General features: G+C 43.1%; 1 protein-coding gene across 1 annotated transcript; it reads left to right on the top strand.

Moving 5' to 3' along the window:
- The first annotated feature begins 7,093 nt into the window (after window positions 1-7,093).
- ypel2a (yippee-like 2a) lies at window positions 7,094-11,855 on the top strand. The gene is made up of 4 exons (XM_039004670.1): window positions 7,094-7,359; window positions 9,156-9,199; window positions 9,334-9,442; window positions 9,940-11,855. The coding sequence occupies exons 1-4, from the start codon at window positions 7,252-7,254 to the stop codon at window positions 10,027-10,029; spliced, it is 351 nt and encodes a 116-aa protein (XP_038860598.1). The 5' UTR covers window positions 7,094-7,251; the 3' UTR covers window positions 10,030-11,855.
- Window positions 11,856-26,157: the final 14,302 nt, after the last annotated feature.

Here is a 26,157-nt window from a genome sequence, read left to right on the forward strand (position 1 = left end):
ATCACATATGCAACAGAACACTGTACAAGTCAATAGACCCCAACTGGATATGATATTAGTGTGTGTGTATCTTCTTCACCGCTTCATAGCATCTTGTGTGTGTAAAAAGAGTGCTATTCAAAGGACACTGCTGGGTCCTCATATGGCAGTGAATCAATTCAGAGACCAGCTGTCTGCATTGGCCCTTTCATTCATCCAATGCTAATAAATGGAGGGAGAGAGCATGGTGGGGATGTTTACACCTTCTATCCAGCTGGTCACACCTATTTCCTGCCAGTCATTCACACCAGCTGGGACATTAGCAGAAAGTTCTACACCCCCTCCACACATTCAGGAGTTTGTCCTGTGTTGTGAAGGATGTGGTACATTCCATGTCTATGCTTTGAACAGGATCTGATTGACATGAAAATCCATGGTAATAATAGACTACCACCACATATCCACTGGGAATCATATCAAATGTTATTTGTCACATGCTCCGTAAACAACAGGTGTAGACTAACAGTGAAATGCATACTTACAGGCCCTTCCTAACAATGCAGAGAGAAAAATAATATAAAAAGTAATAAATACACAATGGTTAATGATAACTTGGCTATATACACAGTGTACCAATACTGAGTCAATGTGCAGGGCTACAAGGTAATTGAGATAGGTACTGTATAAAATCGAGCACACAGCCATGCAATCTCCATAGACAAACATCAGCAGTAGAAGGGCCCGTACTGAAGAGCTCAGTGACTTTCAACGTGGCACCATCATAGGATGCCACCTTTACAACAAGTCAATGTGTCACATTTCTGCCCTGCTAAAGCTGCCCCTGTCAACTCTAAGTGCTGTTATTGTGAAGTGGGAACGTCTAGGAGCAACAATAGCTCAGCCGCGAAGTGGTATTTTATAATTATTTTTTATTAAACCTTTATTTAACTAGGTCATTTAAGAACAAATTCTTATTTTACAATGACGGCCAAACCCTCCGCTAACCCGGTCGACGCTGGGCCAATTGTGCGCCGCCCTATGGGACTCCCAATCACGGCTGGTTGTGTTACAGCCCAGGATCAAACCAGGGTCTGTAGTGACGCCTCTAGCAGTGAGATGCAGTGCCTTAGACCGCTGCGCCACTCAGGAGCCTCATAAGCTCACAGAACGGGACTGCCGAGTGCTAAAGCGCGTAAAGTGTAAAACTCCTCTGTCCTCGGTTGCAACACTCACTATTGAGTTCCAAACTGCCTCTGGAAGCAACGTCAGCACAATAACTGTTCGTCGGGAGCTTTGTGAAATGGGTTTCCATGGCCGAGCAGCCGCACACAAGTGCAATGGCAAGCTTCGGCTGGAGTGGTGTAAAGCTCGCCGCCATTGGACTGGAGCAGTGGAAACGCGTTCTCTAGAGTGATGAATCGGGCTTCACCATCTGGCAATCAGACGGACAAATCTGGTTTTGGCGGATGCCAGGAGAACGCTGCCTGCTCCAATGCATAGTGCCAACTGTAAAGTTAGGTGTAGGAGGAATAATGGTCTGGGGCTGTTTTTCATGGTTCGGGCTAGGCCCCTTAGTTCCAGTGAAGGGAAATTTTAACGCTATAGCATACAATGACATTCTAGGATTCTGTGCTTCCAACTTTGTGGCATCAGTTTAGTGAAGGCCCTTTCCTGTTTCAGCATGATAAATCCCCTGTGCACAAATCGAGGTCCGTACAGAAATGGTTTGTTGAGATCGGTATGGAAGAACTTGACTGGCCTGCACAGAGCCCTGACTTCAACCTCATCAAACACCTTTGGGATGAATTGGAACGCCGACTGCGAGCCAGGCCTAATCGCCTAACATCAGTGCCCTAATCCTCTTGTGGCTGAATGGAAGCAAGTCCCTGCAGTAATGTTCCAACATCTAGTGGAAAGCCTTCCCAGAAGAGTGGAGGCTGTTATAGGAGCAAAGGGGGGACCAACTCCATATTAATGCCCATGATTTTGGAATGAGTAGTTCGATGGGCAGGTGTCCACATACCTTTGGCCATGTAGTGTAGGTAGGGTTAAAGTGAATAGGTAACAGGATAGATCAGGAGTAGGAACCCTGTTCCTGGAAGGGCCCAGGTACTACAGGATTTTGTTCAAACTAGGCACCACACCTGACCAACTGAGCTAATTGATCAGTTCAGTGATTGCCTAAATTCAACACACCTGGTCTTTTCAGGTCGGTTAAATTAAAAATAGGAAGTGCCTGTGGCACTCCAGGATCAGGGTTGCCTACCCCTGGGATAGATAATAAACAGTAGCTGCAGCATATGTGATGAGTGTGTGCTTGTGCATGGTGCGTGTTTCTATGTGTATGTAGTGTGTATTTCTATCAATGTGTGTGTGTGTGTGTGTATTGTGCATGTCAAAATGTGTGCAGGCCAATGTAGACCTACATGCATGTCAGTGTGTGTATCCATCCTCCGCAGACGTCATCGGCCAGCCATCCAGCCAGCCCTCAGTGGCCCAGCCCCTGTCTGTCTGGCCAGACTCTGTGCTCTGCTACTGAATGATGAGCGCTAGGTAGCCTAGCAGTGCTGAGTTACTGGGAGCCGTATGTGCAGTCTGGTGATGGAGTGGCTGGCCTACATACAGCAGCAGCCTAGTCTGGCCATGTAGCTGTATACTGTCACACTCACATGCACCTGACACCAGTACTACTGCTGCCACTGACCTGCTTCTCCCACTCTCTCCTTTATTTATTTATAATTTTATCATGTCTCTATCTTTCCCTCATCCTACTGCAGTCTTTCATTCTCTTTATTTCTCTCTACTCTAAATCAACTCAACTAAGTTGGCAGAGGGGGAATGGGTAGCTATCTTTACCCACAGTAACATCTCTGTTCCTTTGGACATTTCATTGTCATCTGACTTAAGGTCATTATGATGAAATAGCAACCTAACTGGCAAATAAATAAATCAACCACTTAATAGGTAGTTTTAAAACCACCCAAATGAAGCTACCTATGGAACACATCATAGAAGATGCATCACTTGATATTGTCAAGCACTCAATGTTTGTCACCTTTTCCTTAGCTATGTACCATGTAAAAAAAAAAGCCATTTCAACCTTTTAAATAATTGTAAGCGTATTCACAAAATCCTAGCGTTTGGCATGATGTCGAGCAGTGCAACAGAGATATAGCTGTGTGGGAGTGTTGTTGTGCGCCCCAGGGCCTTCTGAGTAGGAGGCTTTCTCAGTCAGTCTGCATACGAATGGCTGTGTATGGCTAGACTGAGGTTAGTACGCCATCACAGAGGCTGGAAAAATCTGAGCATAATGTCCCTAACACCAGTACTACTGCTGCCACTGACCTGGTTCTCCCACTCTCTCCTTTTATTTATTTATCATATTTTATCATGTCTCTATCTCTCTCTCAACTTATTGTTCTCTTTCATTCTCTTCTCTTTATTTATTTATTTCTCTCTGGTTTTCTTATTCTCTTTCTCTTCCTGCTGCTCTCTTGTACTTGTCACCATTTCTCTCTCCATCTCTGTCCTCGTTTCTCTCTCCATCTCTGTCCTTGTTTCTCTCTCCACCTCTGTCCTCGTTTCTCTCCACCTCTGTCCTCGTTTCTCGCTCCACCTCTGTCCTCGTTTCTCGCTCCACCTCTGTCCTCGTTTCTCGCTCCATCTCTGTCCTCGTTTCTCGCTCCATCTCTGTCCTCGTTTCTCGCTCCATCTCTGTCCTCGTTTCTCGCTCCATCTCTGTCCTCGTTTTCCCTGCCCTTTTTTAGATGATCTCTCTCCCTTTCATTCTCTTTTCCGACCCCTCTGTTTTCTCATGACCGTCACTCATGCCATGCCAGCCTCATCTCCATTCCCAGGACACATGTGCCTTGTTTTAGCTAGTTGGCTGAGCAAAACCTCACAAACACTAACAAATGTAACCTTAACTGAAAACTCTTCGTCAGTTTGCTAATGACAACATGTGCCAGAAAGCTGCGACAGCTGTCAGATCGTTATATCTCAAATGAATGATGCTGTTTCAACAGTCTCACTCCTTCAAAATAATAACCATGTTTTTGGTAAGGTTCAGTCTCTACTCACTATAGCATTCTGGTTCCTTGGTGTCCTCCAGATCCAACATCTCTTTTGTTGTGCAGATGTGAAGGGCCCTGCCATTGACAGAGGACCATTTGCTGCAACCTCCACCAAGGCTAGTTCCTTTGTTATTCAATGGCGGCGATTTGGTTGCAGTCTGTAATCTCAATTTGAAAAGGGGGGATGAAGAGGGAGAGGGCCCTTCTCTGCTGGGGGTGTTCCTGGGTGATCTGAAATCATGAAGGACAATGGAGAACTTCCTTCCCCATGGAGAGGTGTCTCCTTCAGTGACTTGTGAATATTGGTCGGCGTCACCGTCCTGTGTTGAATGTGGGTTTTAGATGTGGATTGGGAGAAGGAGGTGTCCTACCAGGCCAGACGGTGTGGGTGAGGGCGGTGGGGGGCGAAGTGTCGCTACATAGGGCCTATAGTAGATGAATCCAGTTCCTTCAATAAAAATTCTCTACATGGGATGGTTGGATGACTGGGGCTCATTGGTAGCCAGGCAGTCATTTCCAGACTATTTAAATAGTTGCTGGGTTGGTTTTTAGGCCTATTTGAAACGACTTCATCATGATAGCTTGTCATCTCTTATCTTTGCTGGCTGGCTGTATTTTGATATGTGCGTTTATTTTTAACCGCTTTGCTGGGGTGAAGGTAGAGCTGTTATCGAGGCTCCGTTAATGAACCGTGTAGAGGCTTGCTTTTGTTTTCATTGGTTTTGCCCAGAGGGAAGACATTAAGGATGGAGTCTGTCGTTTGTGCTTGTTAGGGTAGAGAATAGCTAGTGATGCCTGCCCACACCGCATACACGCACACACACACACACACACACATAAACACGTGCAGTCTGTGTGAGGTGCTGCAGTTGTTGCCCACAGACAAAGCTGACAATGTATGGGTTCTACAGCCCAGCCAACCTCTTTTTGTTTGGAGATGGGTGTCATTTCTCGGGCTGACATGGTTAGACTAAGCTATAAGTTATTGATTGGGGCTTCTGAATGGGCAGGATGGCAATGATTAGACAGGAGGTATCTATGGGCACAGTTCCTTTTTCATATCAATGGTGGTCACAGTAAATTAACGTTTGTAATCCCAAGCTTGATTCCGTCAAGAGGGGATGTGTGTTTATTTGAACAGGCTCGACTGATACAGCTAGCACCTTTAATCATTTGAGATTGCGCTTGACTGATTGATTGGCCATTTGGAATGGTACACACACACACACACACACACACACACACAAACAAAGACACACACACACAGTGTCAGCTCAGAGGTAACAGTGGGCCTTAGTGTCATGGCTGTTGTCACTTTGACTGGCCACCATGGCGGTGACCCTTGCCCAGAGAGAGAGAGATAGCTCAGCACTTCCATTCTTCTCTCAGAGGGTGGTGGGTGCCCCTACATATTGTGCCAGGCCCTAGGTCCTTAGTCAGCAGGCTTTACAGCAGGCTTACATGGCATGAGCCGCTTACCTAGCGCGAACTGCTGAGTAGGGATACAGGAGTGGGCATTCTGGACACCCTCTGTATGGCTAATGTGCACTAACATTATAGGGCCCCTGTAAAGGGACCTCATAGGACAAAATATGGGCACGGCCATTGTTTATGTGGCCAGAGGGGCAAATGTGGTAGCCCTTCTTCACAGGATGGAATCATCCAAAGTCATCCCAAAAATGTTTTAAATTGGAAACCTTACATGAGTCTGAATTACGAGTCTGTCTGCTTCCTTCTTGCTGTTGTCTTGTAGTCAGGCCAGGTGAAATGTAGACCTATGAAAAAGCATGGCATGTTTTTATTTGTCAAGGGTAGTTGGAATGCTATTTTGCTATGAAGCAGACTACCTTTTTATCACGTTGCATGTCAAAGCACACGATCGGTGGTTGTGACAAACGGTGTGATAAGTGGGTACAGTACAGCAGTAGTGTACCCTTCCTCAATTTCTGCTTGTCTGTTATCTCTTCAGAACTGGCTTTGCCACTTTAGCCTTTGTGGTGCTGATGTCACAACCCTCTGATCACAGCATCTAATCAATCGTGTGTGTGTGTGTGAGGCTAACCACTCTGCCATATGTTTGATTAGCTCAACAAATCTTTCCTCTCATTCAATTAGCAAGGTAAAGATCTCTTCTTATCATGTTCTTTTTGCTTCACGGACAGTTCCTTTTCTCAATGTGCTTGGTATATTGACGTTGACCACTCAAACTATATTTTGGTATTTGTTTCATTAGTCCACTGATGATACAGTCCCAAAATGTTTTTAATGTCAGAAATGAGGTTTTCAAGATATAGAACATTCAAAATGCAGAAAGGTTCACATATGACGTTATGTTTTAATTAGGCCTGTTTTAGAATTCAAAGCCACTGCTAACATTGTACAGGTGGATATCATTCCAGAGCTATTAAAAAGTGCAACACCAGCGAACATGGAAAAGTATTCTAAGAAAAACTATGTTGTGAGATATGAGTACATAAAAAACACGATAATGTACATCAATGTTTACCATTTTGGTGCTGGAACAGTAGCAGGCCACTGAGGCCAGTAGAAGTAGCATTTTACTAGCTCCGCCACTACTGCATACACATCCTGTCCTACACACCTTTCCTTCCCTTAGCTCCTCTTTGTGGGTGTTTGGTTGCCGTAGTCTATAGACAACACGCATACATTTAGCTACACACTCCTGGACACTTCCATACATTTAGCTACACACTCCTGATGGAGAGCATTGTATTGAATTGTGTAATAATTCACAAACACTTTCCACCATGCTTTAATGAGAGAGAGCCTCAAGTAAGACTTGTTGGAAAGATTGAGTCAATGAACTGGCGTTTTTCAAAAGGATTTTCCCACTCCGTGGAGTGTGTGTAGGTCTGGATCATTGTGTCTGTGTGCGTGCACATGTGTGCGTTTATGCATGTGTGTAATATTAATATTTGGCATTCTCAACACAAAATATTTCTGTACCTTCACGATAAACATGATCTGTCATCGTGGATCCATATTAAAGTGTGTGCCCCCCCCCAGGTGTGTGCCTCCCACCCCGCGCCCCACCACGGCCCTCACCTGTGTGTTGCGGTGCTTCCCCTGTGAGCCGTCCTGGGCCGGCAGCCCCTTCCTGCACCGCCCCCATACTTCGCCCAGCAACAGCAACGCCGTCGCCCCTGAAACCGTCGCTGTCTCCCAGGCAACTGTCATCATGACACGCTCCAAGACCTTCCAGGCCTACCTGCCCAACTGCCACCGTACCTACAGCTGCATCCACTGTCGAGCGCACCTGGCCAACCATGACGAGCTCATCTCCAAGGTAGGCTTTTTCGACAAGCACAAAAAAGTTTAAATACATTTGTGAATAGGGCAGCTACGTCATGTGTATGAAGCTGCATAGCAGAGGAGCTGCAGGCCAGTTGTAGTTAAACCCCATATTTTAACCGCTGTAAATCCTTATGCTGGCACACTTCCTAGCATCTACTGCAGTGCCTCAGTGTGTGTTTGTGTGTGTGTGGTTGCATTTGACCAAGACTAGATTCTGTCTCAACGTGATTGCTTCCATTTGCTCATTTGCTTACGATAACATTGGACATTCATCGTGTTGTACCAGGTTGACCCGGGTTCACTTTATTCCACCAGTTGTTGTGGTCATTAACACAGTAACGGCCCTGAATTACTTAACACATGTCAGGATCAAGGAAAAGCCCTTAATCCATTTAGCTTTGTGTGCAACTGCAAGAGAGAAATAACGAAGGAAATGAGAGCGAGATCAAACCATAAAAGAGAGGTCATCATATTACTGTCACCTCCTGGAACTCTCTAGACTAGAGCATCATGGGTAATATTCCCGGGTGGATGGAGAAGCCAGGCCACAAAGCTCCCTAATACACACACACACATCTTTTCATAGACACACTAGTGGGCTTTTAGTGTAAGCCAGCAGCACATCAAAGCAGATTGACTGTGTTCACTCTGCAAACACACAGTTTCCATGGAAGCAGCATGTTTTTATGTCAGACTAAAATAAAGAGGGCAATGATTGTATGTGTGTGTGGGTGGATGATTTTGTGTGTAATGTGTGTCTGTGTGTGAGAAAGCCAGAGAGAGAGTGAGAAAAGAAAGGAGAGTTTGTAGGAGTAAATGTGTACACCACAGAGATCCATCCCCCCACCATACACACCACACAGATCCACCCAGGCTTCTGGTGGCTACGGAGCTACACACGTCACAGTGCGACACACACTACCAGCTTGGGAAAAGCAGCCAATCGTAAAGCCTTCTCCCTCAGGGCTGTTTTTTCTATGGCCATATGGTAGAGCAGAACTCTGACTCGGCCTATCAAAAGGCTTGTGTCTCCTGGGAACTCCTTTGTCGTTGTTGAAAATACTTTGTCGTTAAAAGCTTGAATTGATATAGGTTAAAGGTATGTATGGTACATACCATATAAGTGGATAGGTAGGTACGTACGGTATAGGTAGGTATGTACGGTACATACCATATAAGTGGGTAGGTAGGTACGTACGGTATAGGTAGGTATGTACGGTACATACCATATAAGTGGGTAGGTAGGTACGTACGGTATAGGTAGGTATGTACGGTACATACCATATAAGTGGGTAGGTAGGTACGTACGGTATAGGTAGGTATGTACGGTACATACCATATAAGTGGGTAGGTAGGTACGTACGGTATAGGTAGGTATGTACGGTACATACCATATAAGTGGGTAGGTAGGTACGTACGGTATAGGTAGGTATGTACGGTACATACCATATAAGTGGATAGGTAGGTACGTACGGTATAGGTAGGTATGTACTGTACATACCATATAAGTGGATAGGTAGGTACGTACGGTATAGGTAGGTATGTACGGTACATACCATATAAGTGGAAAAACAATACCATGTTAGCATATCATTGAGATGTTTTGAATGGGATAGAGAATGGGATACCTTCGTTTTAGGAACGTGAGTGATGCCATGTGTCTGCCTTGATGCTAGCATCGCTGTGTAAAACAGGTGGAAAAAAACAACAGACCATTAATGTCTACTCCCGTGAAAGGATTGTGACTTTTCTCATCCTGTTCTCCCTCTCTCTTTGTCTCTCATCCAGTCCTTCCAAGGAAGTCAAGGTCGAGCTTACCTCTTCAACTCAGTGTAAGTACCTGAGCCTATTTTTATTATTCCCCAAATCAAACCCCCATTTTATCACTTTGCCACCCCTCTCTATTTTTTACATTTTATTTTCTTAATTTCTCCATTTCTCACACTCCTCTTGCTCTCCGTCTCAGGGTGAACGTGGGGTGTGGACCAGCAGAAGAGAGGGTTCTGTTGACAGGGCTTCACGCGGTGGCTGATATCTACTGTGAAAACTGTAAAACCACGCTGGGCTGGAAATACGTAAGTAGCTAATTACATAGGAATCCCCTCAAACAAATCTCTAGACATGCAGGTGTATAACACATCTATAGACATGATAAACAAATGCTCCACATTGCTGGTGTCCCTGGCTTCACTTTGTGGGCTAACTATGTGGGTGTGTGGAGGTCAGTGAGAGAGACCTGGATGGTACGTGGCCTTGTAGTGTTTTATGGTGTTGCCATCTGTGTGATGTTATTAATATCCTCCACGAGGCCTAATGCTCCAGCACTGTCAAAGGGCCAAAAGTGCTGCTGCTGACCTAGTACACCCATCAACAGGGGGATGATAAGCACACAAACACACACACTCTCACCCATGCATATGCACATACAAGCACTCTACGTAACACGCACACTACGTATTCTATTAGGATTACGTATAAAATAACAAGAAAGGGAGATTACCCCAGATAGAAAATCACACTGTTCACATTCACAACAATGCTCCAGTGTGTGTCTCGCTCTTTCTCTCTGCAGGAGCATGCCTTTGAGAGCAGTCAGAAGTACAAGGAGGGGAAGTTCATTATCGAGCTGGCCCACATGATCAAGGACAATGGCTGGGACTGAGGGGGCTGACCTCCCCCCTAAGGTTTACTGCTAGCTCATCCACATGACCCTATTCACCTGACACACAGCTCATGTACTCCCACAATACACAGGTGTAAGGGTGTGTGTGCGCGAGTGTGCGTGCATGTGTGTTTACCAGAATGATAATCTCCAGTCTAAAGCATATACAGATATGCACAAACACACACACACACAGTTGCACAGAGACGTGTGTTTGTATTCACTCTGCATGCTGAAGCTTGTTCCAGGCCTCAGGGTGGACAGGAGCCCACAGGTTAAGGGTTATAGGTCATAGGTTATGGTCTCTCTGGGGGATGAATGAGATGAACAATGACCATGGTAATGGACAGACAAGAATGGACCCCTCCAACCCCCCAAGACCCACTAACCCTACAATGAGGTGAAATTCTGTTCAACATTCCGTTTTTTACCTGCAATCACCCTCACTACCCTACATGGATCCTTCCACATTAATGCATTTTTTGGTTACTATGTTTCAATGGACTCCATTGAATTAGGAATTGGAATAATTTTATAGGATCTCTATGATGGGCAGACTCATGGAAGACACCAACCAACCAGAAATCACCAGACTTCTTGAAGCCTGAAATCGTCCAAAACTCCTTTCAACCAAATCAGCACCTTTTCGTTAGGGATTGAGTTTGAAACAGATTGTCATAAATCTAAAACTGCTTGATTGTTCATCTGAAAAAAAATCTTTGTTGTTCTTAGTTTTTTATTCGAGCATGTGTTTAAGCTATGGATGTATTTGTTCATTTATTTGGTTTTGTTTGGGGACAATCCCCTTTTCCCCCCTTGTTAAAAGGTAGTAGCTTTGTTGGTTCCCCCCTCACTTCCAATGGTAGCAATCTTAAAAATGAGGTGTCATTCAAGTTGTCATCCCTTTGCCGATCTGAGTGTGCTATTACCACCCTCTTTGAATGTTTTAGTAATGGCAGTGTGTGCGAGGAACCCAGAGTGCACAAGGTTTACATGTCAACTGGGTAAAGAGACCGGGGGGGAAAATGTAGCTCTTTTCAGTCTCAAAGCAATGCAGACATAAAGGTGATGCAAACTGATGAGGAAATTAGGCATGTGGAGTGCCCCTTTCCTAGACGCTGATCTGAAGTTAGTGTTGTGTCACCCCCCATCCCCCCAGAGGTTAAGGTTAGGATATGGAGAGGGAAAGCTGATCCTAGAGCTGTTTATAAGGGCAACTTCTAACAGGCACCTCACAAGGACTGATGGTTGTGAACTGGTGGTTCTCTGTTTACCTCGGTCTGCATCCTGCACTGCCTCCTCGCTTATTTGTTTTGTTGTTGATTTTGATTTGATAAGATTTGAGAATTACGACTTTTAAAATGTACTTTCTACGGTCTGGAACAGGAGAACCAATCGAAAGCCACAGAATACCCAATCAGAGGGTGCCACACGTCCCAGCACAACAACCAAAGACTCCCATCAACAATAAGTTGACCAAACAATGGACCTTGTGGTTGATTGCTTGTATCAGGAAGTTGCCGAATGAAAGATTGTGATTGGCCGAGAGCCACTGTCAAACCTTGGCCTTTCTCTGTGAGATAATGCATTGTTTGGTTGCGACAATTACAATGTTAATACCTGTATATTCACTATGAACATATGCATTATTATATAACGATAAACAGTATTACACCATGTAAATAGCCATATTCAATGTTTTATTTATTCAATTGATGATTATTTTAGTCTATGCTCTGCTGTCTGTCTTGGGGCCCCTTGTGGGACAGTTAGATTTCCTACTTTTTTACTATTTGGAGAGAAAAAAAGAAGAAAAAAAGTATTTTGCAAAGGAAGGAAGATTGATGGCAATATATGGAGACTCAATAAAGATTCTCATTTGATCGATCTGAAACAGAGGCCAAAGTATGTTTTATACTCACCTGGTTGCTAGTCTTGTACTTTAGCCAACCTCTTTGGCTTTTGAGATGACAACAACCACAGGTAGCCTAGTGGTTAGAGCGTTGAGCCAGTAGCTGAATGTTTGCTGAATGAAATGCCCGAGCTGACAAGGTAAAAATCTGTCGTTCTGCCCCTGAACAAGGCAGTTAACCCACTGTTCGCCGGTAGGCCGTCATTTGTTCTTAAAACTGACTTGCCTGGTTAAATAAAATAAATAAAAAACACAAATGAGCTGGCTAAAACAGAAACAGATCTAGCAACCAGGGTCATTGTATTGTACATACAGTGCCTTCAGAAAGTATTCATACCCCTTGACTTATTCCACATTTTGTTGTCTTAACCTAGATTCAAAATGGATTAAATATGTTTTTCTTCACCCATATATACACACATACACAATACCCCATCATGACAAATTGAAAACATGTTTTTAGAAATGTTTGCACATTTATTGAAAATGAAATACAGAAAGATCTCATTTACATAAGTGAGTCAATACATGTTAGAATCACCTTTGGCAGCGATTACAGCCGAGAGTCTTTTTGGGTAAGTCACTAAGAGCTTTGCACACCTGGATTGTACAATATTTGCACATTATTCTTTTTCAAATTCTTCAAGCTCTGTCAAGTTGGTTGTTGATAATTGCTTGACAGCCATTTTCAAGTCTTGCCATAGATTTCCAAGCCCATTTAAGTCAATACTGTAACTAGGCCACTCAGGTACATTCAATGTCGTCTTGGTAAGCAAATCCAGTGTATATTTGTGTTTTAGGTTACTGTCCTGCTGAAAGGTGAATTTGTCTTCCAGTGTCTGTTGGAAAGCAGACTGAAGAAGGTTTTCCTCTAGGATTTTACCTGTGATTAGCTTTTTTCTGTTTCTTTTTATACAAAAAAACATCTTAATCCTTGCTGATGACAAGCATACCAATAACATGATGCAGCCACCACCATGCTTGAAAATATGAAGTGATATTCAGTGATGTCTTGTTGGATTTGCCCCAAACATAAGGCTTTGTATTCAGAACATAAAGTTCCTTTCTTTGCCACATTTTTTGCAGTTTTACTTTAGTGCCTTATTGCAAACAGGATGCATGTTTTGGAATATTTCTGTACACGCTAACTTCTTTTCACTCTGTCATTTTGGTTAGTATCATGGAGTAACTACAATGTTATTGATGCATCCTCACAGCCATTAAACTCTGTAACTGTTTTAAAGTCACCATTTGCCTCATGGTGAAATCCCAGAGCTGTTTCCTTCCTCTCCGGCAACTTAGGAAGGACGCCGGTATCTTGTATGTGAATGGGTGTATTGATACACCATCCAAAGCGTAATTAATAACTTCACCAAGCTCAAAGGGATATTCAATGTCTGCTTTTTTTCTTTTACCCACCTAACAATAGGTGCCCTTTGCGAGGCATTGGAAAACTTCCCTGGTCTTTGTGGTTGAATCTGTCTTTGAAATTCAGTGCTCAACTGAGGGGCCGTACGTATGTGTGGGGTACAGAGATTAGGTAGTCATTCAAAAATCATGGTAAAGACTATTATTGCACAAAGAGTGAGTCCACGCAACTTATTATGTGACTTGTTAAGCACATAAAATAAAAATAACAGGGGTTAAATACCTATTAACTGAAAACATTTCAGCTGTTCATTTTTTATTAATTTGTTTAAAAAAACAATGGGCCTCCCGAGTGGCACGGTGGTCTAAGACGCTGCATCGCAGTGCTAGCTGTGCCACTAGAGATTCTGGGTTTGAGTCCAGGCTCTGTCGCAGCCGGCCGTGACCAGGAGACCCATGGGGCAGCGCACAATTGGCCCAGCATCGTCCGGGTTAGGGGAGGGTTTGGCAGGCAGGGATGTCCTTGTTCCATCGCACACTAGCGGCTCCTGTGGCGAGCCAGGCGCAGTGCACGCTGACAAGGTCGCCAAGTGTACGTTGTTTCCTCCAACCCATTGGTGCTGCTGGCTTCCGGGTTAAATTGGCATTGTGTCAAGAAGCAGTGTGGCTTGGTTGGGTTGTTTTTCGGAAGACGCACAGCTCTCGACCTTCGCCTCTCCCGAGTCCGTACGGGAGTTGCAGCGATGAGACAAGACTGTAACTACCAATGGGATACCACGAAATTGGGGAGAAAAAGGGATTAAAAAAATACTTTTTAAATAATGAATAGAATATAATAATATAAAAATCTAAAAGCATTATTTGACTGACATTATGGGGTATTGTGTGTAGGCCAGTGACATAAAATATCAATTTAATCCATTTTAAATTCAGGCTGTAACACAACAAAATTTGGAAAAGGGGTTGAATACTTTCTGAAGGCACTGTATGCTTTGACTTTCCAGCTGCTAGGATAGCACCATTAAGATGGATTTCAGAGAAACTTGCATAACTGACAACTGTTCATGCATGCATTTATTATCCCATGAGACAAAATAATTTGTCCCAACATCTGCTGGACTCTCTAAGGCTGGTACATAATGTGTAAAAATAGATGCAGTTAGACATTTTGTACATTGGATGTCTGAAGAGGGTATTAGCCTCAGCTGGTTATCATCACCGGGCTCTCGGATGTGCCCGGACCTCCTGCTCTATTTCAATAGCAGCAGATGGTGGGACAGGGTCTCCTAGCAACTGGGTTTCAGGGGCAACAGTATGAATGGTTGGCATTAGTGTTCCCTGACTGGTACTCTGCATCATGGTACAATGCCACAGTAAAATTCTGGGTTGCCATCCCTCCCTAATATACACTGCTCAAAAAAATAAAAGGGAACACTAAAATAACACATCCTAGATCTGAATGAATGAAATATTCTTATTAAATACTTTTTTCTTTACATAGTTGAATGTGCTGACAACAAAATCACACAAAAATTATCAATGGAAATCAAATTTATCAACCCATGGAGGTCTGGATTTGGAGTTACACTCAAAATTAAAGTGGAAAACCACACTACAGGCTGATCCAACTTTGATGTAATGTCCTTAAAACAAGTCAAAATGAGGCTCAGTAGTGTGTGTGGCCTCCACGTGCCTGTATGACCTCCCTACAACGCCTGGGCATGCTCCTGATGAGGTGGCGGATGGTCTCCTGAGGGATCTCCTCCCAGACCTGGACTAAAGCATCCGCCAACTCCTGGACAGTCTGTGGTGCAACGTGGCGTTGGTGGATGGAGCGAGACATGATGTCCCAGATGTGCTCAATTGGATTCAGGTCTGGGGAACAGGCGGGCCAGTCCATAGCATCAATGCCTTCCTCTTGCAGGAACTGCTGACACACTCCAGCCACATGAGGTCTAGCATTGTCTTGCATTAGGAGGAACCCAGGGCCAACCGCACCAGCATATGGTCTCACAAGGGGTCTGAGGATCTCATCTCGGTACCTAATGGCAGTCAGGCTACCTCTGGCAAGCACATGGAGGGCTGTGCGGCCCCCCAAAGAAATGCCACCCCACACCATGACTGACCCACCGCCAAACCGGTCATGCTGGAGGATGTTGCAGGCAGCAGAACATTCTCCACGGCGTCTCCAGACTCTGTCACGTCTGTCACATGTGCTCAGTGTGAACCTGCTTTCATCTGTGAAGAGCACAGGGCGCCAGTGGCGAATTTGCCAATCTTGGTGTTCTCTGGCAAATGCCAAACGTCCTGCACGGTGTTGGGCTGTAAGCACAACCCCCACCTGTGGACGTCGGGCCCTCATACCACCCTCATGGAGTCTGTTTCTGACCGTTTGAGCAGACACATGCACATTTGTGACCTGCTGGAGGTCATTTTGCAGGGCTCTGGCAGTGCTCCTCCTTGCACAAAGGCGGAGGTAGCGGTCCTGCTGCTGGGTTGTTGCCCTCCTCCACGTCTCCTGATGTACTGGCCTGTCTCCTGGTAGCGCCTCCATGCTCTGGACACTACGCTGACAGACACAGCAAACCTTCTTGCCACAGCTCGCATTGATGTGCCATCCTGGATGAGCTGCACTACCTGAGCCACTTGTGTGGGTTGTAGACTCCGTCTCATGCTACCACTAGAGTGAAAGCACCGCCAGCATTCAAAAGTGACCAAAACATCAGCCAGGAAGCATAGGAACTGAGAAGTGGTCTGTGGTCACCACCTGCAGAACCACTCCTTTATTGGAGGTGTCTTGCTAATTGCCTATAATTTCCACCTGTTGTCTATTCCATTTGCACAACAGCATGTGAAATTTATTGTCAATCAGTATTGCTTCCTAAGTGGACAGTTTGATTTCACAGAAGTGTGATTGACTTGGAGTTACATTGTGTTGTTTAAGTGTTCCCTTTATTTTTTTGAGCAGTGTATTATTTTGCGTGGTTTTATTAGGGATAGAAATGTTTAGTTGGGATATGTGTGCATGACTTGTTCTTGAGCCAAGATAAGAGCATTGAAAGCAATGGAAGAGAAGCATTAAAGTTTGAGTTGCATGTGAATATTCAATTACAGGGCAGTTGTTGTAATGTTAGCATCACACATTCAAATTTAACTTATTTGATACAGTATTTCACATTCAGCTATGTAGCAGTGGAACAGGGTTACTAAAATACCCGACCCCACTAGCTAACCACTACATCAACAAACATTTAATCTACACTGAACAAAAAGATAAAGGAAACAGGTAAAGTGTTGGTTCCATGTTTCATGAGCTGAAATAAAAAAAATAACAGAAATTTTCCATATGCACAAAAAGCTTATTTCTCTAAAATGTTTTGCACTTGGCTCCTTTGCCAAGATAATCCATCCACCTGACAGGTGTGGCATATCAAGAAGCTGATTAAACGGCATGATCATTGCACAGGTGCACCTTGTGCTGGCGACAATAAAAGGTAACTTTAAAATGTGCAGTTTTGTCACACAACACAATGCCATAGATGTCTTAAGTTGAGGGAGCGTGCAATTAGCATTATGCCTGCAGGAATGCCCAACAGAGCTGTTGCCAGAGAATTGAATGTTCATTTAAATACCATAAGCTGCGGTGCTAAGGAGTATTTCTGTCTGTAATACGCCCTTTTGTGGGGAAAAACTAATTCTGATTGAAACTGGGGAGCCAGGCCCAGCCAGTCTCTTAGACCCAAAGCCATAACATTATTTGCTATAGATAGGGCCATTGTACATGACTCTGAATGCACAGTGCTGGCCTTGTCACATACTCCTCCTGTATGAGAGTCCTTCATGAACAGTGAGAGCAGCGTTTCCTCTCTCCTGCAGCTGCTGCTCCATTTTCTTTGGTCCTGGCCTCAGGAACCACATGCTCTATTTAGTCTGCGGGCCCAATGGGTGTGGAGTGGAGTTTTTGGAAAGAGTGAACATATGTATGAAAGGGATTTGCTTGGGGGACGGGGGTTAGGGGGGATACACTTGTAATTCAGTACAGCCCAGTAGAGCCTTAAGGTGTCTGTGTGTCTTCTTTAATTAGCAGTGGTGAGTGGTTTTGACATTGTGTATGTGTGTTTGTAAAGCTGTAATTAGACATGTGTGAGGCTGGATACTGGTTGAGGCTGGGTTGGGTGGTGGGTTAGGGTGGGACGCTCATAGTGGTTGCGGATCGAAGAAAGAGTGGTTAGCGCTGGAAGACTCAGAGTTATTACTTTGACCCGCAGTTGCTAAAAATAACAGAGCCCTATACAGCTTTCCCTCCCAGCCACACACACTTCCTTGTGTGTTTAAACAGCAACTTAAAAGACACACAAACACCATACAAGACATACACTGTCACACACATAAAGACCGGGTTAAAAGACACACACACAGATTCATTTAAAAAAATCCAGATCTCAATAAGTCTGTTCCCAAAACGACAATATGTTATGAACAGAGTGCACTACGTTTTGTAGACGTGGCCCAAAACCAAAGTTTCAAAAAATGTAATTGTTTACAATGAGTGCATGGCCAAATTTTGTTATTGCACACACGCACTTCACAGACCAGGCAAATACATGCTAGAATGCACCAATAGGATCTTACTAGCTCATGCTTGGCTCTGCCCACTATGCTTAATTTGCTCCCATTGAAACGACAAAGGTGAACTCTTTGGTTAGTTATAAATATCTTTGGTGCTGTATATGTGTTATTATAAGTGAATGAGCTGCTGATATTTTAGAGAATAATTCCTTTGTTCATACAGACTTACATCTAATGCTTTGCTTCTGGTAACAGGGGTGGCAGGTAGCCTAGTGGTTAGAGTGTTGGGCCAGTAACCGAAAGGTTGTTAGATCGAATACCCGAGCTGACAAGGTAAAAATCTGTCGTTCTGCCCCTGAACAAGGCAGTTAACCCACTGTTCCTAGGCTGTCGTTGTAAGTAAGAATGTGTTCTTAACAGACATGCCTAGTTAAATAAAGGTTAATAAATAAATAAACACACACACTGAAGAAATGGGGTTGTTGAATGTTAAACAATACATAAAGCCTGACTAACAATATGCTTCATTATAGCCTATAGTAAAGATGATTATCCTGGTTGAGGCTGTCAAAGTATGACAAAGAACATCCTGCTGTACTGTAACACGTACCAAGGACATACAGTAAGTCCTCTCATCATGTTATCAACATCCGTTAATACAAACACATGGTGACTAAACCTGACTGTTATCTCTGGCCCAACACAAGTGAATGTCTATTTATTCAAAGATTTAATGCACTGTGAAACTGTCACCACAGTGGCTCAAGGTCTTCTACAATTATCATTGCTTGTCCCCATAATGGCTCCAACTGCGCTGGCCAACATTAGGAGAATGGATCCACAGGACATAAACAAGTCTAATTACGATTGACATGGTTGACTCTGTTCACAGGCACTGGCCCTGGCCTACACTAAGCTGATCAGTGTGCTCAGGAGGCGCTAAGGCCATCTGCTGTGTGTAAGTACACACATACACAGAAAAATACCTACAGCACGCACACACACAGTGAGAAAACACATACAGTGCACACACTCAGGGTGATTTGAGGTGTCCAGCTGGCAGATGACAAGTATGTCACTGTAAAGAGTGGCCTGTTCCATTTCAATGGCATTGATGCCAGGAAGGCTGCATGGCCGTTATATGCACCTGCAAGTTACCAAGGCCAGTACAGAACAGGGTAGAATCAGACAAAATAGAAGGGGGCCTTGAGGTTTGGGGGTCCAGAATTGGGATCCATCAAGGCAAGAAAGGGGTAGCTGCTTGGGCTGGGGGTTGGGGTTAGGCTGGTCTGTATTTTGTAATTACCATGTACTCTGTAGCAGAGAGGGGGTTAATGTAGGTACCAGAGCCACAGCTGGTAGAGGAGTGCAGGGCAACCCTGCTTTTAGTTTACGACCCTCTTGAATATGAAACTTATGTATTAGAGACTCTTAGAACAGACAGTGACACAAAGAATTTGACAGAAAGACAGACCAACAAAAAGAGAGAAACAACTGAATGTTGCCTGCAATTCGCACATCCTCACATCTACATATACCTTCCAACACAAAAAAAAACACACACAAAGACTGTTAAACTTTCAGACCCAAAACACCAGCACCATCCGATACACCATACAAAAGACTCTTTGAAGACCACATGTGTTGACACAATGGTAATTGAGGAGTGAGACAAAAAGAGGGAGTAATCAGTGAAAGAGGTGGTTCCCTCACCCCACCCCACCAGGCCCCTCCATCAAGATTAGGATTGGTAATTGGCCTGGCCGTCCCCTCCTGTGGGTGCTGGGTGGGTGTCTGGCAGCAGAATGTTAATCCAAGCAGCCATTAGCCTAGTGGTTAGCCCAGCGCCATCTGCACAGAGCTGATCATGGCTAATGAGTGAGAGCCTGGCCAATTGGGGTGGCTTTGTTCTCCGAAAGTACCAGACCAGAGGGAGAGGAAAGGGGTGTGTGTGACTGTGTGAGTGGGTGGTTGAGTGGGAGAGAGGGTTATAGGACAACAGAGTCTCGCTCAGAGGCATCATCACCCCCATCATGTCTTTCATGTGGTCTTATTCCCCGAGCGGCATGGGCCTACTGATTTAGGGGGTGACCTCTGACCCGTGACTAAATGGAGATGAGCTTTGGGGAGAGGAAAGTGATGGGAAGGGGGGGGGGGGGGGGGGGTGTTTACACACCTGCCCCTAAAAACCTGTATTAGGACAGCTGGTACTCCGTTAACCCCTAAACTAACCCTCTTCCACGTAGACACACACACACACACACACACACACAGTGCACACTAAAATGAACAGAGAGAAAGAAAGATTAAAACATTTACTTCTTTGAAAATAATAGGCATCAAATGAACACTGCATACTGAGAGCTTGCTGAAATTCACCAAACTCTCCATATTTTCAACAAATTGTACCGGTGGTATTTTAAGATCCAACAACATTGGGAACGGGAAAGAGAGGGGATTTCAATCCCAAAGGGAAAAAATACATTTTACACAAAAATGGGATTTTCAGTGAAGAATAAAATAAAAGAGTTGAGACTGACATCTGCTGGACATATGTGGAAGTGCAGCTTTAAGAACAAAGCTCCCAGTATCCTTGGAAGTTGGTCTGAATGACACATGCACTAAAGGCAACCATACATGGAACAAATAGTTTGACATGTTTTTAGGGTTGAATGGAAGACCATAAGTAGTTGCATCACCCTGCCTAGGAATGGTAGGAAATTCCTTTCCTTACGGAGTGACTGGCGACTCTGGCATTGACTGACTGGCTTATTAAATAAAAGCACATTTTATTGGTCACATACACGTGTTTAGCAGATGTTATTCTGAGAAATGTGTCACATTGTCGAAGGCCAAACATGCTCTGTTTATAGCTTTGGGAGACAAACTGTGTCAACCTTATATATATTTTTTATTTAACCAGAAAGAGCTCATTGAGATATGAAATCTTTTTCAAGTGCGTCCTGGCCAAGATAGGCAGCACCAAGTCATTGCACAATTACAGACAGACAACATGAAAAACTACAGGCAATTTAGTAAAGAAACATAGAATTCACAAGAGTATAACAAAATCATAAAACAGCAAATTAAAAACATTGACAGGTCAGGGATTCATCCTCAAAATCCTTCATCAATGATGTCAAAACACCAATCGGGTCAAGTTCTTCCAGTTTAAAAGCATTTTGTAAGGCGTTCCAAGCCGATGGCACAGAGCACATAAAAGCCCTTTTGCCAAAATCAGTTTGGACATTTAGAACTTTGAGATCAGGATAAGATTGCCTAGTTAAATGAAGGTAAAAATTAATTAATTAAAACGCCACATTGCAGTACTGAAATCTGTACAAAATGTTGAATTCCAGAAGGATTGTGTCATCAGGCTTGGGCTGTAGCCGTAGCTAAAATAAGGCCAAATAAAGCTGAATCGCTGAAATAATAGCCTTTGGCGAAGATGTGAAAGGAAATTCCTGTGCAGCACTGATGTCCTTCCTGGCTGGCATCGCCGTTTCCTCTGAATACATTCCACAATCTGCCTGGCAGAAAGAGAAACACCATAACAGGGTTAATTGGCTTTGTCTGGTTGGCAAACCTCAGCACTTTCAAACTTCTTTGCATTGTAAAGACTTTTGGATTTTTATGTGACCTCCAAAACAAAAACAATCCAGCATCTCTTACCCACTATCTGGCCCTATAAGTAAACTATATTTTTGGGGAAAATAAATTATCATGGCAATATTTCTCTTCTCTCAGAACTGAGGTTAGCTTAAGTTAGATCCCTGTCCTTAGGCACAAGTTAGATATGCTGCTGAGGTTAGAGATTGCTTGGCTAAACTGAGGTGTACTGTTACACTGGCAAAATACATATGTGCACATTACATGAAATAGGTTAGACCAGATGAGAGATATTTGAGCAAATTGCGTTTGTCTATCTATATTGTCCTCCACTGTCATGAACCTGTGAGAATGTGCATATTGATGTAGGTTGAAGTCAGTGGCTCTTATCATATACTTAATTGTTTCTCATATACAGGTAAGGGACAGATTGAAATTTACTGTGGGGGGTCATTAAAACAAAATCACCTCTCTCCCCAATGTTACAAATATTTTCACATGACCCTCCCCATGTACTGTAAAATAAATTGAACACCCTCACCCCTCATAGAAATAACTCAAAATAATGTTTACGACCACAAAGTACAATAACTGTAGTGACCCTGTGTTTATAAACGTTGATATCTACTTTGTGGCACAGTAGATACCACGCAGGGCTACGGGCCAGAAGGTTGAGGGTTCATCGACCACCATAGAGGAGCTTACTCTCCCTGCTTGTTTCATTAATTCACGATCAGCTATGGGGAAATCAGATTTTCAACATTTTAATGCTATATTTAAAATTATATGAAATATGTGCAACGAATTATCCACCAACAGATTTCTGTGCACCACACAACCAAAAAACAAAACATACCAACGTTGGGCACTTCAATATCATGGTTTGTGTTTTCAACACCACAATAAAGCGACTATGCCAATCTTGACAAACCTTGCTTACCCAGTATCAAAGGCTTGATTTGACAATCTCTGAATGTCATTAAAGTTGTTGGTGTTTTGTAACATTCAAATTGCCCGCAGCACAGTTAGGATTGATTGATTTTATTTGTCCCAAAAAAAATACATATATACAGACACAAATAATTTAAAAAGTGACCGGGATTGCACAATAAAGTCGTGGACTTAATTCCATTGTGGTCCCTACATTTGTTGCAGCATATGCTACGGTAATATAAGGTTTGAATGAGCGTCCAATTTACACATCTCAATCTGGCTTTCGGGGTCACCTAATTTTTTTACATAGCTACATCTATAGGCTTTTATGTTTTTCTGTCATGCGTAATGTGTGGTAGCCTATATCATATTGTATTGGATAATGTCTCAATCATATGGACTTTTTTGGGCTTGGGCTCATAACATTTATTTAATGTAGGGCTCATTAAATTGATTTAATGTACTGTATGGCTCATCAGGCTCAGATAGCAGCAGACTTGAATTTTCATGCCAATCAAAGCTAATAAAATCCAGACATAGGCTATTAATATGCTTTTTATGCTTTAGAATGACACTTCCGGTTTTGGGCAGGAAATACCGGAGAAAAGTTATTATTTTTGGGATGGAACATTTGTAAAATACCGGGAAAATATTCAACCTTGGTCTGTAGCTTATTCATTAGATGTTTGTGGCTGCTGGTGAACCATGACGTGCTGACACTGAACTAGTGCACTTGCCAAGGTCTTTAGGGTGTCTAGGTTTCCATCCAATTGGCGATGGATTTCCATGCGAATATTCTAAAATCTGCATAAAAACAATATGCACATTTCACGGTTTCCTTTAGGAAAATTTGGTAAAGGACAACGTGACCGGGAAGATTTTAATTTACCGGACAAATGAGAAATGTACTGGACATCCATATGCTTTCAGAGCCAACTTGGCGCAGCCAGCGACATCAATATACGATCGATATTGGCCAAATGAGCCACATTTACATGTCCTTAAAAACAGATCAGAACAAATGACAAAAACACTATTCCTTGTGTTTGATGTGTAGCATATGCAAAACTTTATAGTCTATTTTTTATTGGTTTTATGCTACTTTCCTAAAACAATAATTGTCCACCTCACGGTTCAGCTGTCGGAGATTTGAGCCCTAAATGCATCAGGGCATTGCATACATAGGCCTATAGGCTTAGGTATCCACTGTATAAATTACAAATGATAAATTCATATAAAAAACGAAATAAAGCCTATATAAAGGCCTAGCCCCAGAGAGATAGCGATATGCTATCGGTACCACGCCGACAATAATTTTTTAAATGTCAGATGGCTACTGCTTCTGCTATACAGATATCGGGAAAGGGGGATACCTAGTCAGTTGTACAACTGAAATGTGTCTTCCGCATTTTACCCAACCCCTCTGAATCATAGAGGTACGGGGGCTGCCTTAATCGACGTCTTCGGCGCCCGAGGAACAGTGGGTTAACTGCCTTGCTCAGGGGCAGAACGACTGTACACAAGGAGGCTAATTCGTTAATTTTCTATCAGAATATTTTTTATGAAGATAAGCATTTTATTGTTATATTATAGGAGTAATTCTGGTAGGCCTGAAATATTCTTCCTTACCTCAAATTCAACTGTCAGAGTCAGTTGGAACACTGCCTTCATATCATAGGCTTGCAGTAGCTAAAGCTTATCAATACCCACACCTTCACAAAAGTTTCTAAACTTTATTAGGGTAATATAAAAAGTAAGTCAAGCCATTGTTTATAGGGAAAATATGAGCAGGCTATTATATTACCCCTAACACAGCTTTACAGTTGGAATTTAATTTGGCCAAGGAAAACGGCTCAAAGAAATGAAACAAAACACTTGCAAACTGGTTTAGACCTTCACAAACGTTTTGAACAAACTAGTGCCTACCATACCCAACAAATTACAGAAATAGTTCAAGACCCTGGTTTACAGTTCAAGACCCTGGTAAGACCCCAGATGTCCTTCCCTGAGACAGTTTCTGACAGTTTGTGCAGAAATGATTTGGTTGTGCAAACCCATAGTTTCATCAGCTGTCCAGGTGGCTGGTCTCAGACGATCCCGCAGGTGAAGAAGCCGGATGTGGAGGTCCTGGGCTGGCGTCGTTACACATGGTCTTGCGGTTGTGAGGCCGGTTGGATGTACTGCCAAATTCTCTAAAATGACGTTGGAGGTGGCTTATAGTAGAGAAATTAACATTAAATTATTTGGCAACAGCTCTGGTGGACATTCCTGCAGTCAGTATGCCAATTGCATGCTCCCTCAACTTGAGATATCTGTGGCATTGTGCTGTGTGTTAAAACTGCACATTTTTAAGAGGACTTTTATTGTCCCCAGCACAAGATGCACCTTGTTTAATGATCATGCTGTTTAATCAGCTTCTTGATATTCCACACCTGTCAGGTGGATGGATTATCTTGGCAAAGGAGAAATGCTCACTAACAGGGACATAATCAAATTTGTGCCCACAATTTGAAAGAAATAAGCTTTTTGTGAGAATGTAAAATGTCTGGGATATTTTATTTCATGAAAACGTGGGACAAACACTTTACATGTTGCGTTTATATATTTTCTCAGTATAAATTCCCATTATAGGCTTTTTACTATAGGCCTACTCTTGTTTCTCTTCAATGAAAAAGGCCTCCATCTTCGCAGTAGCCTTGGCCAAGGCTCATCTGTCCCTCTTTCCTTAGCAGAAAGCGCAAGGTTCTGAAGAGCGAATTTACCCTGGCATGATGTTTTGATAACCATGTAAATCTCTCTCGGACAAGGTGACTTTTATCAATATATTCAGCTCTATTTACTCTCAGATTCGAAAATGCTAATTAGCGTCAAAGTAGACAACATGCAAGACTAAACATCTCTGCAAGCTCTTGAATGTCATCTCTAACTGACCTTTGCGAACAGGTATTTTGTTAATTTAAAAGTTGCACATGACAGTTCACAGAATTGTCAATTTAAATAAATGTAGCCAATTTATTCATTACTACATTTAGCTAACATTAGATAGTTAATTCTTACCTTTTCCTCGATTCGGGAGTCTCGTCCAGATCATCATTGCATTTGTAGTTCTTTATGATAGCCACATTAGCAGCTATTTAGAATTTCATTTTTAGGGGTAAATACAGTCGAATATATTGCTAAGTCATCTTGTCGTAGAGAGATTTACATGGTTATCAAAACGTCACGCCAGGGTAAGCGTACAAGAAACACAGTCCTTATTTTAAGTGGGGTATTTTTTACTATGGGAAAAATGAATGGTGGAAAAACGAATGGAACCATTTCATTGTTTGACCGCTAGGTTTTGTGGGTATTATGACTCATACTGTGGTACTCCATAAGCCATTCATTTTTTTGTCCACACTCTCATTGGCCTCCAAAAACTCCTTGCTTGGTAGGAGAAACAACGCCACTTGCTGGAGGGGGACAGATTTTCCGCCGAGTTCAGCCTCTCTCTTCTGAGTTTATTCAGTAATCATCTGTATGATTGTCTAAGTAATCATGATTTTTAAAACCCGGCTGGTGAAAAACCCAAGTTAGAGCAATTTAATTCGCCTGATTCTTTTAAGATTAATTAATGAATTTTTGCAATAAAGTAATGTAAACAGTAAAGCTTTATTTTTGCACAGAATATGCGCTGATTGGGGTTTGCGAATAAATTATGGAAAATGTTGACGCGCGGCATTATGGGATATCAAAGT

Source organism: Salvelinus namaycush, chromosome 12, assembly GCF_016432855.1.
Source record: "Salvelinus namaycush isolate Seneca chromosome 12, SaNama_1.0, whole genome shotgun sequence".
Lineage (NCBI taxonomy): Eukaryota > Metazoa > Chordata > Actinopteri > Salmoniformes > Salmonidae > Salvelinus > Salvelinus namaycush.

Coding starts and splice junctions, on each gene's coding strand:
- ypel2a (XM_039004670.1), top strand. CDS start 7,252: ATGACACGCTCCAAGACCTTCCAGGCCTACCTGCCCAACTGCCACCGT. Junction 7,360..9,155: donor ATGACGAGCTCATCTCCAAG/GTAGGCTTTTTC, acceptor TCTCTCATCCAG/TCCTTCCAAGGAAGTCAAGG. Junction 9,443..9,939: donor CCACGCTGGGCTGGAAATAC/GTAAGTAGCTAA, acceptor TTCTCTCTGCAG/GAGCATGCCTTTGAGAGCAG.